This window comes from Astatotilapia calliptera, chromosome 16, assembly GCF_900246225.1.
Source record: "Astatotilapia calliptera chromosome 16, fAstCal1.2, whole genome shotgun sequence".
Lineage (NCBI taxonomy): Eukaryota > Metazoa > Chordata > Actinopteri > Cichliformes > Cichlidae > Astatotilapia > Astatotilapia calliptera.
In genome coordinates, this window is record NC_039317.1 from 21,488,199 (window position 1) to 21,503,077 (window position 14,879).

Sequence of the window (14,879 nt, forward strand, 5' to 3'; positions counted from 1 at the left end):
CTCGTGTCCTTCCTCGCAGTATTTTTATGCCTTTTACAATAGACTATTGCATTTGCAAGATAGTTGTAATGCTGACATGAATATATTAAAGCCTTGACTTTATGATATTTATGCATATTCTTTCTACAGAATTTGTGCAAGGCATTTCTATTGATTTGAGTTAAGTTAAATTTTCTGGAGGGCTTCGTATAGTGTCAAGTGGGTGAGGATGACATCAGGAATAAAACTGCTTTGATGAAATAGTAAAACACAAAAGTATTTTAATCTTCCTGTTAAAAGCTCAATCACTCGGGCCTCGTCCTTTCCTTACTGCAGCTGTTCATGCCGACCACGTTTAGCTGGATGGATTTTTTTTTTTTTTAACCAAGCTGGAACTTTTTAATTAATTTATTTTCCCCCTAACTTTTCAGACCAGAGTAAACAGATCTGACCAGTTAGACAACTCGTTTGGCAACAAGCATAGCTTAAAACTCGTCTCTGTGCTGAATATACAAATGGTAAAATTATACTATTTTGTTGGGGTTTTTTTAAACCTCAAACACAGCTAGATGCTTCTCTGGGTCAGTTGGCTCTCTGAAATCAAAGTAATGAATCCAGAATTTCAGTTTCTCCCTTTTCTGGTTAGAAACATCAGGATCTGCTCATCGTTGCTTGGTGTCAACAGTGTGTTTTTGGAGGACAGATGTTCTGCAGAAACGCAACGTGTTTGATGTTTATACGTTACAAGTTCTGACCTCCTCCACCTAGGGTAGTAACTCATCCCTCACCCATAGCTGGCACTATACCGTTTTCTATCTGAGATCTATGGTCTTGGACTTGGATGTGCTAATTCCTGTGCAGGTGGAGGAGGTCAAGTGTCTTGGGGTCTTGTTCAAGAGTAAGGGAAGAGTGGGACATGAGATTGACAGATGGATTGGGATGGCGTCCACAGTGATGCAGATGCTGAACAGATGTGTTGTGGTGAAGAGAGAGCTGAGTATAGAAGCTAAGCTATCGATTAACCAGTCCCCCTACGTACCTACCCTCACCTATGGTCACAAGCTCTGGGAATGTAGTCGCGGATACAAGTGGGAGAGATGAGTTTCCTTTGAAGAGTGGCGGGGCTCGGTCATTCAAGAGGGACTCGGAATAGAGCTGCTCCTCCACGTTGAAAGGAGCCAGTTAAAGTGATTCAGGCATCTGACTAGGATACCTCCTGGATTGACAACAAATGGTGAATGTTTGCAGATAATTCAGCTTCTACCATACAAACTGCAGATAACCACAGCAATCACAAGTAGCCAGGCATGCACCCTGACCCACCGGATGAGCTGGAGGTGTCTGGGATGAGGGAAGTCTGGGCTTCTCTGCTCAGACTGCTGCACCCACAAACTGAACCCAGTTAAACGGTAGAGGATGGATGGATTGACCAATTCAGAACTGAAAAATCTGGGCTTTCGTGTCACTTTTTTGCAACATGCTTGCCGTGTAATGGCCTAAAGTTGGACCTTTTGACATCTGTTGGTTGCAGCAGTAATGTACAACTTCTTCTTTGAAAGTGAATAGTCTCTGTTTCTGGTTTCCATTACACAATTTCCAAGTTTCACTACAACTTAGACAGCAAGTGGGGACTGTTTGCAGATAAATCCGCTTCTTCAATGCAAACTTTAGGTTTTAAGTCAACCAGGGGAATGATCTAAAATGAATATGATTGCTTAGGAGAAAAATACACAAAGAGGAGTTTGTTTATGCAATCATGCTGACCCTTATTAACATTAAATTACATATGGATCCTTTTTTTTTAATTGTTAATGATTGATAATAAATAAGGGTTTGAGGCAGTTTCCCAATGCAATAAAAAGCTGGAGTACTATCAGGCTAATTGGTGCTTCTAAACTGGCTGTAGATACAGGATTAAAGTGCTGCATGAATAGCCTGAAAACTATGAATGTGGTGGGCAGCGTAAAGTGCTTCAGGTTGTCAGTAAGACTAGAATATCAATATCATTTTCCAGCCTGCTTTGTTGAGGGTCAAAGGTTACCAAATTGTAGTACAGCAGGTTTGTCCACAATAGATTCGCCTTGTATAGCCATAGAAAACGTTTATTTAATGTCAGAAGAAGGTGAGTCGTAGGACTGCTTTATGATTTTTTTTTTTAACGTGGTTTTGAGGAAAATTGATCCGTGACTAAATGCAGCTAAACAGCCACTGTGAAATCAAGTCAGTTACACCAAGCACACTGTTTAAACCTTCACCACAAGGTGAAGCAAGAGCCTCGGAGTAGCACCTAGCTGCAGGAAAGCAAAGTCCAACATCTACCCCTGCTGGTCACAAATGGTCCAAATCTGTATCCATGACATACAGTACATTACATGGAAAAATATTACTTGCTGGATTCTTTGCTTATTGTAGTTTTTCCCTTTTTGCCAGAGAGGAGAGGGGGAGGCGGAGAGGCAGAGCTCATGTCTTGTAAAAACAGGCAGTTTCTTTACTCAAAGGGTCAGTTCACCCAAATTATTAAAAAAAACACAATCCCCCCTCTTATCTCAAGTGAGATCAAGCCATGCAGATAATTTTTGTTTTATTTGTCCAGGCTTTGCAATATCCGTTCTGAGATTCCTCGCTTCACGCCAAGACCATTGAGGTGAAATGACTTCATTTGTGGTGCACTGCGCACAAGCACCTCAAATTATTTTTGGTTTTGTCCAAAATTTGGGTGATTAACTGATAAAATTAATTAGATTCCCACGGTGGAGATATTGACAATTTTTAAAAATTCTAAATCTTAAAATTAGCCATATCTGATGTATTTGATGCCCTCCAGCTGTTTGAGTTTCACTGAGTAAATGGATGCTTTACACTTTGGTTTACTGCACAACCAAGCAAGAAATTGACCCTGTAATAGACACACAGAAGATACAACAATAGATTCACTAAATATATATCGATATCACTAAATTCAGCTCTGATTTGAATGGTTATTTTACCCCAAACCCTATTCAACAGTTTATATTGTGGACTTTTGTGGCTTTAGTGCTGAAATTAATAAAATTAAATACTTTGCAAGGGAGCATTGTAACTTCCATAATTTATAAATTAGTACTTTAAACCTTGAATTAAAGTAAAAGATGTTAGAAATGATAAATAAAACAGTGTTGGGCAAGGATACCGTAAAAATTAATGCAAGTTAGAAGCAAGAAAAATTCACAAAGATGTTCTTTTTTTTTTCACTACCAAAAAAGGGGAAGACCAGCAGAAAGACACCAGCAACCAGTGACCACACCTTGGAAAGTGCATAAGCCTATTTATTTCCATATTCTACCACAAGTCTACATGTGCAGTATGTGTGTAGTGAGTTTTGTTCAGCAGTTCTCAGCACGTTCCCCAAATGTCACATCCCTTCCACTCTCAGCTCAATTTTCCCCTCAGAGTGTAAATAATTTTTGGGTGGCTGGCGTGATTTGTCAGCACACTGACCTAATTGGGCATAACACATAAAAAGAACACATGTAAACAAACCCTGCTTTTCACGGGGAAATGCAAATGCGACGCATGGATGTGATTTTATGACTTCTATACTGATCATGGGGAGTGGTAACATTAATAAAGTAGCTATTAATGCGTTCAAAGCGACTTAATGACTTGTTTGAATGGTGATTCTTATCTCTAAGCGTAAAGACCCAAGACAACTGTGTTAGCAGGTCACCTAGGAAAGTAACTAAAGAGCTTGTTTTGTAAATAGGCCACAGTTTGGACATTCCTCTGTTCGCATACTGACGTAAACAGGGCAGGGATGGTCAGTACTGCTGCTGTTGGCACTATCTCCACTACAGTGGGGTGGCAGTAATGTTCCAAGGCACAGGCCAGTCACATGTAGAAACACTCAGCTGCTGTAAGCACGAGGCTCCTCCCCCTTCTTCGGTAGTGTAGGTAGAAGGACTACACATCCATGCACGAGCCCTGCAGCCACAACCTTTCACTGACATTTCAGCCTTTGTTTGAAATTCGCCTTACGTTTAGCCGTGCTTCCCTCCCAAACACACCCATCCGTGCGCACACACAAAAGAGACGGGATGCTACATCATGCGTAGGGTAATATATATATATATATATATATATATATATATATATATATATATATATATATATATATATATATATATATATATATATATATATATATATATATATATATTTAAATGAGTGGCCTGAGTGGCACCGCATGGAGGGCGCATGCAGCACAAGGCCTGGGATCCCCTCGCTCCTTCTTATCAGCAGCTTAAAATAAATATTTGCTCCTTTTTTACAATTTGCGCACTGGGGCTGTTGGTACTATTCAAGGCTTAAAAATGGAAACTGTCGCCACCTTTAATTAAAAAGTGTAAAAGCCAATAAGAGATATTGGTGCCAAAACAGATGCCTCTGGTAAGGCTGTATAAGTCATGAATATAAGTAGTAATAAGTAGCTAATTCACCATTATTCCTGCAAGGACGGCGTGTACAGGCAAGCCAAGCTTTCACTTTCTGTATTACTTAAGACAGTTACGTTCATATTCTCTCTTTTTTTGTTGTTGGTGTTTGTTTTTTGATTTGTTACAGCTTTATAATTATATTCAGATTTTACAAGATCACAATTATTACCTGAGGTGGTCTTATTGGAGTGTAATATATGCGTAATAACAGGTGTTCACGGTCGAGGATTGGGCCCACATCTTACACGCCGCCATAAATCCATATTTTTATGTGGCTCATAAATAAATAAAAGGCAAACTGTGGGGATCAGTGACACTCTTTGAGTCGACAAGTGCAGTGACAACGACTTGATTTTCCACACAGTAGCTCTTTTTTTTCCTTTCTTCACTCCCCCAGCCTGGAGGGACCCGTGGCACGGCCCTTATTATGATTTGTTAATATAACCCCTCTGCCTCCTTTAAGCCCATCCCTTTGCTGAATGTACCCACTGCTCATCATGCCACTTTCATACCCTACTGCACTTTCTGTGCTGGGAGAGCAGCAGTGAACCCACATGCACCTCCAAACAATTTTTTTCTTGTGATTTTAAGGGAGATTTTATTTAGAGGCGGTGCTTGTTGGCTCCAGAGTAGCGTCGTAGCGACGACACTTCTCCCTCAGTCCCTGTTAAAAGAGTTTGGCCAGGGCCAGTTGGTGCCGGGGGGTCGCCTATAGCTTAGTACTATCCTGGGGGGTGATTGCTGCGTCTTTTTTTTTTTAAATCCCAGCAGATTTTTTTCTATTTTATTTTTTATTTTATTTTTTAAATTTTTTTCTACTTCTCTGAATATCGCCATTCTCTCACTCTAAGATCTGATACCCCTTCGAGATTTTTCCTTTCAGATCATGAACAAACTATATGTTGGGAATTTAAGTCCTTCGGTCACTGTCGAGGACTTGAAGCAGCTCTTTGGGGAGAGGAAGCTGCCAGTGGCCGACCAGGTCCTACTGAAATCCGGCTATGCTTTTGTGGACTTCCCCGATCAGAACTCGGCCATAAAGGCTATAGAGACTCTTTCTGGTAAGTGTGGATTTGATAAGTGATGCTGCTGGTGACAGGGAAATTTCACAGCGAGTTTAACTGCAAGACGAGGTTTAAAAAGCACAATAGGTCAGAGTGTCCGAAATGTGAAATAGGCTGTTAAGCAGCTCTTGTGTTATTTCTTTTACACATATATCTATATCTATATGTATATGTGTGTGTGTGAGAGTGTGTGTGTCTGTGTATGTTGTTCGGGACAGTGTTTGCGATCACATCCGTGTGTGCCATCAGAGTTTAGATGAACGCTCAGTCATGCACGCTCCAGCAAAAATTGGATAAATTATCGATCACAGGACACACTTGGGGCTTTAGTGCCCATTTGCCTAAAGAAAGCACGAGTCGTCGTAACGCAATTAACGCGCACAATACCCTATATTTTGGGGATTCCGATAGTGCGGGGCGCTACTTTGCAATCACCCACTGGAATGTATGGGATGGTCTGATGGTTCGGGTAGGCATAATTATTTTTCACTTATTTTTTATCTTGATTTTATTCAAGAGAGCACGGCGAAGCGAGCGCGGAAAACTTGTCAGATTCGTGTTCCTCTGATGTCTGGCTATGTTTTTACGAGGTGTCTTGGAGGTGGGTCACGGGGGTCCAGAGGAAAGAGCTAATAAACAGGTAGCTGAGGGGGGACGAGGTGAGACGCTAATTCCGTGCTGCGCCAGGCCACTCAATAGTAACGAAAAGCCGTGTTTGAAAGCCTCGCCGAAGAGCGCTTCAAATTCACCCTCCGAGCCGGGTCAGCACGGGGAATTAGGAAAAACACCTACCTAGAATAGAAAGAGTACAAGTCAATTCTCCTTTGCAAATCATCTCCTCTTTTGATGTTGCATTCTTTACTGGAAGCTGAAAAAATATCCCTCATTGCACTGTGAGGGTTGTGGGAGTGGAAAGCATGGCTGCCCATTTTCCCCATAGTATATAAGCTTATCATGCTTCATTTTGGCGCCGATACCCCCCCAATTGTCACCCACAGGACCTCACCCCGAGTTGGGATTAATGTAAACGTATACAGTTTGTTCGCCGCCGCGCACACAACGCGCCCGTGTACACTACTTTTTTCAGGGGTTGGCTATTTTGAATGGGGACGCACCTACTTGGTGAAGTGATTCAAAGTGTTGGTGTGTAGGCCTACCCAGCTTGCATTGTTACTTTTATGAACACAACAGCTAACGCTACACTATCAATTGTTTTTCGTCCCTACAGGTAAAGTTGAATTACACGGAAAGGTGATAGAGGTAGACTACTCTGTTCCCAAAAAACTAAGGTAGGCCTACAATCTGTGACACACACGTTCTCCACAAACACACACGCATTGTATCATACGCCTATACTGTGCCCCATGGCAGACTTGTGTGACCTGTAGGCTTCCGCTGTGAAATATAGCGAGCAGATTTTCCCTCTTTTCTCGGCTGCCGTGTGTGATTTCTGCCACGCTGTTGCTGCTTTGTTTCCTGGCGATTAAATTGCGATTGTGTGGTGATTAGACAAAGGGAGTTGAAGGGGTGGGTGGGTGTTGGGGGGAGAGAAAAGGGCGATAAAGAAACAGTTTAGTCCCAACATCCGCACAACACACGGTGGCTGCTGCCATATCGCGTGATCTTGCAGCAAGGCCTATCCCAGTTTAAAACATGGACTCACGCGCACACGCTTGACGTGTAATAATTAATATATCCTAATTAAATCTCACCTAAAGGCTGAAATTAAACTTGGTTCAAGTTTAGGCTGAAATTAACGTGGTCCAAATGCGTTTATGTATTAACCTCCTCTCCCTACGCAAGGTTATTTTTCCATATATGTAGGCGATAAAAGTTGGGTTTCTTTATTGACTGTTGCACTGCAATGCACGACGTGATGCATACCAATCAGCTGCCTCTTTCTCCCCTATATGCATGCGTGTGGATGTATGTGGGAGTCACGCTGTGTGTGTAAGAGAGAGAAGAAGTAGCAGCTAGGGTTGACTGTTTTAGTGCGTAAATCTATAGGTCAGCCCCTCAGCTTTACAACCACGACACCACTGCTGTGTACTTGTGTTTGTGTCAGCTTGCCCACAAACGTAAGAAATCCACGAGCTTTTTTAATTTCTTTTAAATGCCTGGGTATATTAAAGAAAGAAACTAATTTTTTTTTACCCCTACGCATAACGCCTGAAAAAGTCACTCGTATGTGGCAGTTTGCGCAGCCTAAACACTCCCTCGACATCTATAGATCCACCCATTTTCACAACAATGCCATTGGCTATAGGGAAAAACTACATTGCGTGACAAAAAGGTAAATATTCAAGCCCCTTGTGGAGGAACACGTGACCCATACTTTATGTGCTTCCAGCATAGTCCTCCCCCTCTAGTGCAGGCTTTCTACTTTCCTGCCTAAGCAGCCCCTTCGTGTTTTTTCCTTTCTTTTTTTTTTGCTTAACAACATTGTAGAAAAAAATCTGCATGCTTTACATATACAATGATCGAGCTGCTGTGTCGTTTTCCTTGCTTTATGGCTCGATCTAAAGACGTTTTGTAAGCTGCAAGGCGCAACATGGTGTAAAAGCCTGCGCCACTCCCCACAGTTAATGTGCACGTAGGCCATGGCAATGTTGGAGAGCCTCATAATGGCTGCCATGATGGCCCTGCACACTGCACGGCTATAGGCTGAATCAGATGGAGCAAATGTCCATACATGTGCCCGATGTGTCCAATCGGCAGTGTGTACAGCTGCTGGATGTGCTTGCATGTGCTGAAAAAGGCCTTAAAGCGGAATCCTCGCCATATGAGCGAGATCAATACTAGTGCTGTTTGAATACGTATAGGTGTTCATTTTGTAACGCAGAGCCTGCCTCAACGTGACACGTGGAGGTGCAACTTAATAGTTTGCTGTTGTTGTTGTTCGCTTGGTTTAAATACAGAATGCCTTAAAAAGTAGTGAATTTAAATTTGAAACCCTCTCCGCAGAAGTTCGCCACGATTTGTTTGGAGATTTTGCGACAGAAACGTTCGCCCAGATTTAAATTTTAAAAAGATTAAAATGCGTATTTTTTGTGTTCACTATAAGATTTAATTATCATAATTTACAGGCCTCCAGTTAATGCAAATGTCTCATCTTTTTCGTGTATAATTTCTTTTACATGTATTCAAGCTCTACGAGACATCATTGAAAATGCAATTTAGATGTAATAATATAGGACGATTCTACGCTGTTTGCTTTATTTATGGTATTTTCTAAATCTTGCATTTAAATAATTATGTTAACAACTGCAGGAATTCTCGTGGATTTAATTGCAGCTGAGCTTGATGCATATAGTTACACAGGGCTCATCAGTTTTTGTCTTGTTATTTAGGAAGCTGTGTGAGCTTTATGTCTCATCTTCAGGCCTGCTGACACTTCTTGGGTTTTGTGAGGCTGCTGTAGTTTCAGCTGCTGCTTGTTTATATATTTTTAGTTATGTTTTGTTGTGTAACAAGGTCCCTGTGCTGACAGCCATATATGGATTCACAGTTAAATTGTACCCATTTTAAAGGGTAAAATTCAGATTGATTATGGTGACTTTTTAGCTTTTTGTTTGCTAATGAGTGAAAGCCTGGGCCTTTTTAAACGTGTTTTTAAATCACCTGATCAAAAACAAAGGTGTGAGTTCATGTGGTTTTGATGTCCTGTTTGCCATTTAAATATTATTTCACCTCTGTGCAGTTTATGTGTTCACATTTCAAATAGCTTTGGAGCTATGAGCTAATTTATAAGAATAAAAGTAGCTTTTGATTTTATTTGGGGAAGTTTGGAAGCTTCTTGTCAGGGAAATGTTGAATAATTAGTTACAAATTTATAGTCATATTTTAAAGAGAGTTTTTACAATTATGAGGCTTGTATCTGCTGAAACTGTTTGTTTGTAGCACTTTATTAGTGTTTTAAAAATATGGATTACTTAATATAGATTTCAGTGTTAAGACAATTGTTACTCCAAATGTATATATTTATGTTAATGGACTCATACTTTAAATAATTTCTGTGTTTTACATATATATTTAATTGCCTTGACATGAGCTTGATATATAATTGTAGGTTTTAAAAATAATTGTTTATTGCAGCAATAATCAGTGGAACTCATGAAACAGAAATTCAGTATGCTTAAGAATAATTATTATTAGCCATATTTCTTTTATTGTAGTTGCCTAATTTATATGTTCCTAATTAGAGTGCAATTGCAAAGGAAATTATTTTGATATTATAGTTAAGCAAAATATCTTTGTTGCATTTTTGCTCATGTGTTTTGTTTTGTTTTTTAATGGTGGCCTGTTTTTACACAAGAAATCATTTAAAAAAAAAGGTTTGTCCTCCATATTAAGTTTCTTGCAGTCGTTGCTCGTGCTGCACACGAGGCACACGAGAGTGGGACTTGGTGCTAATTGATATTGGAGCTTCATAAACCGTTTGCAGTGTTGCTTGTCTATCAAACCTGAGCTGGAGTTGCACGCAAAATGACCAATGTGAGCGCTTGCTGTGAGCCTGATCAATAGTCAGTCAGTGATAGTAAGCACATGAAGGTGGTGCTTGCGGAGTAAACGCAATTAAAGCTGTCCTCCTGTAATATCATGCAGGTTTGTTTACTTGCTTGTTCAGTGACAAAAACAGACTTTTCCTCCTTCCAATTATCTCCCGGCACCTTCGACATGCCTAAATGAAAATGTGATACATTTGTGACCGAGTGCTAACTCTTGTGCTACACTCCACTGTCTTTCTAATGAGCTGTTTTGTGCTCTTCATCTACGTATTAAGCTAGCTAACAGTTGTTTAATAAAGCCAGGCCGATTACAAGACGTGCATTCTTTTTTTTTTTTAATAATGGGATACTACGGCGTGGTGTAAACATCTGCATTGCACCACAGTGGTGCCCGTGCAGATGTGTGTGTTGGGTTGTCTGTGCACACTGAGTCAAAACACCGAAATACGATAGCCATCAGTTGATCCACTCAGAATCCATTAATACTCCCCAGTTGATCCTGGGCGAAGGGGAAGCTCTCCAATTCAGGCTCTGGTTTTGTCTGGAGTGATATCAGGAGGTACTGTATTGCTCTCCTCTAAAGCCACATCCGCTGTACCCTCCTCCTCCTCCTGTCTCCTCTCACCTGTCCATAAGGAGTGATCCCTCAGAGTGATCTGTTTTATTTAGGAGGAGATGCCACACATGTTTAATCTTCCATACAAATGTATCCCCTATTGAGATCTTGTGTTATAAAAGTTATGGCTTATGAAATTGCTCTTCATTAGCAATTACAGGAGAAAAAATGACAATTTTCTTCTTAGAAATTAGCCTTGGGCTTTTATTTTTTCTGTGTTCAGGCTACTGCATTTCAAATTTCAGCGCCTCTACAACTCTGCTAAATTTGTATAGCAATTATTAACTTTTTCATGAAAGTGAAAGAGTATATTTTCTCTCCTGAAGTGATAACAGGCTTGCTAGTGCAACAGAGTACATAGCTTAAGGGAGCAGCGAGATTAGATGTGAGAGAATTGTGAGTTCATTGTGTGTCTATTGTAGCTGTGGGATCACTGTTTAAGCTCCCCGAGAGTTTGAAACACCTTTTTAAAAAAGATCTACTTTTTTTTTTTTTTTATTATAACAGAAGCTTGCGTGTGTATCACAGCAGTGTCTGTAGAAACTCACTTCTCAATGAGCTGCCACTCACATTTCACTGCAACCTGTTGCATGACTAATAGTTCCTGTAGCATTACACCCATTACAACCAGGATTTAAATAATCGGCTAGATGACTCTCCAGAGCCATAGTGAGGAGGTGTGGAAGGCGTGGCTGGAATGAGGAGGATTGCTCTGACTTGATGACTTAGTCTCTGACTAAGCCGTCCAAATATGCTAGAAATAAGGGAAGTAAAACAGGACTGGTCACTATTTGGAGATGGTTTCACCTGAAGGAGAGTGTGACAGCGGGAGAAAGAACTAGAGAGGTGCTATGTATCATCATCATCATCCAAATGGGAGATGAAGGGGACAGCTCTGTGTTTTTGTTTGTGACCTCACAATCGTGCATTGCTGCTGCAATTTTTATCACGATGGAATAAAAAGTGTAATGAAAAAGAAGTCTGTTGTGAAAGGGAAATGAAACCCTCATGATTAAAGACGAGAGGCTTAAAGTTGCCTTGAACTGAGACACCTGAAGACATTTTATTTCAATCTGTAAGTTTGTCCCTGAAGATATGCTGTCATTGGCTTTCTGTAGAAGATGATAGAAAAAGTTGAAGTTCTGAACTTATCAAGACTAAAAAGTTGCATTTCTAATCAACTAGGTGCTCGGTGGCACACCTGTCCATCAGGTATGCCAGATACGTCACCTAGTTTACCGGTTGCTTGGAGATAAGTGTGAGCGCTGCCATGTCAGGCTGTTTGGAGTGGTTGTTTGGGGACGCCGTTATGCTAAACAGGGTTTGATGAAATACTGGAATCTAAAACGTGCTGAACATGAATGCTTAATGACTTTATAAGTCATGATTATGAGTGCCACAGTTTGTACCCAAGTTCTTTTTTTAAGGAAGTCATTTGAAAGTTGTAACAGCTGCTAGGTCTCTCTTTCCTTTTCTACATCATCCCTCTGTTGCTCAGGCTGGTTTCCCTCGTGTGTGTGTGTGTGTGTGTGTGTGTGTGTGTGTGTGTGTGTGTGCACGCGCCATGTGAATATAATGGTTGAACATGACACAGGATGACACAGGAGAGACAGAGAAGCTGTGGGGAATCCCAGCTAAAAGCAACATGCCGGATGTAAAGTTTAGTGTTTCTGCCATTCAGTGTGCCAGCACACAAGGGCGTGGTGTCCGTGGAGGGGAGGGCAGCTGAGGCGTACAGCAGGTGGCATTTCTCACACAGGCAGATCCCGTCCTTGTCCCATATCATCACCATATAAAACTGCTACCCTGATACTACTTTAGAGCTCTGATGGGTTTTGAACAGGTGAAAACTTCCAAGGAGCCAATCAGAGTCTGACATGGAGCGAGCCCAGAGCCAAAAATGCTTACATGCAGAGGAGGCACTGTGTCACTGGCTTAAAACTGTGAGCTGGAAATACGGTCTGCCTAAAGATTCACCCTGGTCAAATGAGCTTCATAATCCTGTCAGGCTTTCACCCTTTTCTCATTCTCTTACCTTGGTTTTAAAGTAGAGATGTAGCAGTGGAATTAATTTCTCTTATACATGATTGCCCGTTGGTTGACTGGTAGTTGACCTGTCAGTATCAGAGATGATTATTGTACCTACCTGGTCTAATCCAGAGCCCTGGTACCAGGATGCCTGTAATTAACGTTACTTACAGCAATTTTAAAATAAATGAATAAAATGTTGAATGCTCCAAAGAGAGGAAAAACAACCAAATGGGTAGAAAAAAGAAAGAGGAGAGAGCAGACAGGCAAAAAATTACCAGGTAGACTCAAATTGATGGCAAAAACATGAACATTTTCCACAAGGAGATGGTGACTGATTGCGGAGACAAAAACAACCACAAACATCCATAAAACAAGATTCTGGGTGACTTGTTGACTTGTTTCTTTTCTCTTTTTCTCCTGTGTTATTCAGGGCTCCAGACTGTCAATGTTTGGTCAGGTTTTATGATCATTATATTAGGCGTTTTTGTGTTTGTTTTTTTCATTTTCTTTAATGCAGGCTGTACATATGTTTTGGAAAATAAAAATACACAATTATAGTTGAACGTTGAATGGAAATGGTATTTAAAGACATAGCCACAGCCTAGCAGGCAACTATGGGGAAAATTTCTTTATCAGCTTGTTTTGTAAGGCTACTGTTAACATTGGGTAACATGGCAAGAGATTGCACGTGCCGTTGTTCCGATATAAATGCCCTGTAGCTGCAAAACAATGTGGAGACACTGAAGGCAAGGAAGACAGCTTAAATAGAAAGAACCTTAAAAGACACGCGGATTTCACTGGCTGAGGTACAATAACGAGATGCATTGAGTAAATTGTGCAGAATGTGGCGGTGCGAGTATGATTAATGCATTGTTCGAAACGATCTATCTAACTGCACAATGGCACCATATGACACAAGCTATGCAGGGATTCGTGGAGTCCTTGAAAAGCAGCGCCTCTTCTCACAAGCATTTACCAACAGGGTCGCCTGGCAAATAAGACCAAAAAACTCAATAAAAACAAACAAAACAACATAACTTGCATGATCGTATCATGTGAAGATGACTTTTAATATCTTTAAATTAAAACTGTTGTTTTAAAAAAGAAAAAAAAGAAAAGGTTTTGCCCATTTGGTATGTTTTCATGCCTGAGTTTGGAGTTTTTCAGTAAACTGCTGCCTGCCGCCCTTATTTGATCTTAAATATACATTATTATTCACGTTAGAGCACAAAACAGATGCAATAGCACCAAAATCTGGTGGTGGTGCTACCATTTGTGAGACTTTGGTGGCATTTGGTGAGGCGAGAGGGAAAGTTCTCCTGAAGCCTTGCTTTTAGGAGCTAAATAGCAGCTATATGTGTTTATTCAGAAGGCATTTATTACCCTGAAAAACAATATTATTGCCAATATTAGGCAGTTTTTCTTGCAGAAATCCAACTCCTTTGAGTCTGAACACAAAGTGCGCTTTAGGCTGGTCGCCCCACTCAAAAGTTTCTAAACCCAGTTTCATTTCCAGGAACTTCCAGATTTCCAGACAGCTTTTTAAAAAAAAATTTTATTCCCCATGTAGCGGCAGTAACATCGTTTGATATTTATCCGCGAAGAGAAATGCTACAAGATACAGTCCTCTGACATTTACAGCATCTTGATGTGGGAGCAAAACTGTGTCATTGTGCTGTTGAATGCGCGTGTGTGTCCATGTGTGTTTACAGGTCGCGCTTTATTCAGGTCCAACTGTTCCGCGTTGCCACGGAAACCAGTTTTGAGTGTTTTGCTTTAGTTAAAGAAGCAGAGCTCGAACTTTCAGAAATTAGACCCAAAGCGCTCCGGTGAATAGAAGGACCTCGCAAGCTGCAAAACAAAACGTTTCCTGCTTTTTATTTATATATTTTATAGAACCCCCTGAGATTCACCCTGCAGCCGATCACTTTAATAACTCTTGATATCAAAATTGCAAGATTACAGATTTTGTTTGTCACAAACTGCTGTCAGTTTGGGCATCTTGTAATTTCCATCCATTCCCAGGAGAGTGGAGAGTGCAGTCCAGGCGTGTATCCGTGGCTTGGGATATGGGCGGCGCAGTGGTCAGAGTGCTGATTTTATATGACAGTGAATTCACAGCCGAGTAAGGTGCCTCAATAAAAATGCCTGTGCAAAGCTGGCACTTCAAACCTTCAAGTGCTCATTTTCTTTCCACAAGTGCAGCAGG

At 40.8% G+C, this 14,879-nt stretch overlaps 1 protein-coding gene across 4 annotated transcripts in view; it reads left to right on the forward strand.

The window, feature by feature from the left end:
• Positions 1 to 4,970: 4,970 nt before the first annotated feature.
• igf2bp2a (insulin-like growth factor 2 mRNA binding protein 2a) overlaps positions 4,971 to 14,879 on the forward strand; it is a 61,579-nt gene continuing 51,670 nt past the window's right edge. The window contains exons 1-2 of one of the 4 annotated variants that reach the window (XM_026144168.1): positions 4,971 to 5,512; positions 6,744 to 6,804. In XM_026144168.1, coding sequence (XP_025999953.1) covers positions 5,338 to 5,512; positions 6,744 to 6,804 — 236 coding nt within the window. In that variant the 5' untranslated portion in view covers positions 4,971 to 5,337. Of the gene's footprint in view, positions 5,513 to 5,721; positions 5,985 to 6,288; positions 6,659 to 6,743; positions 6,805 to 14,879 lie in introns of those variants that run through there. The other 3 variants (XM_026144167.1, XM_026144170.1, XM_026144169.1) reach the window with 3 other exon arrangements.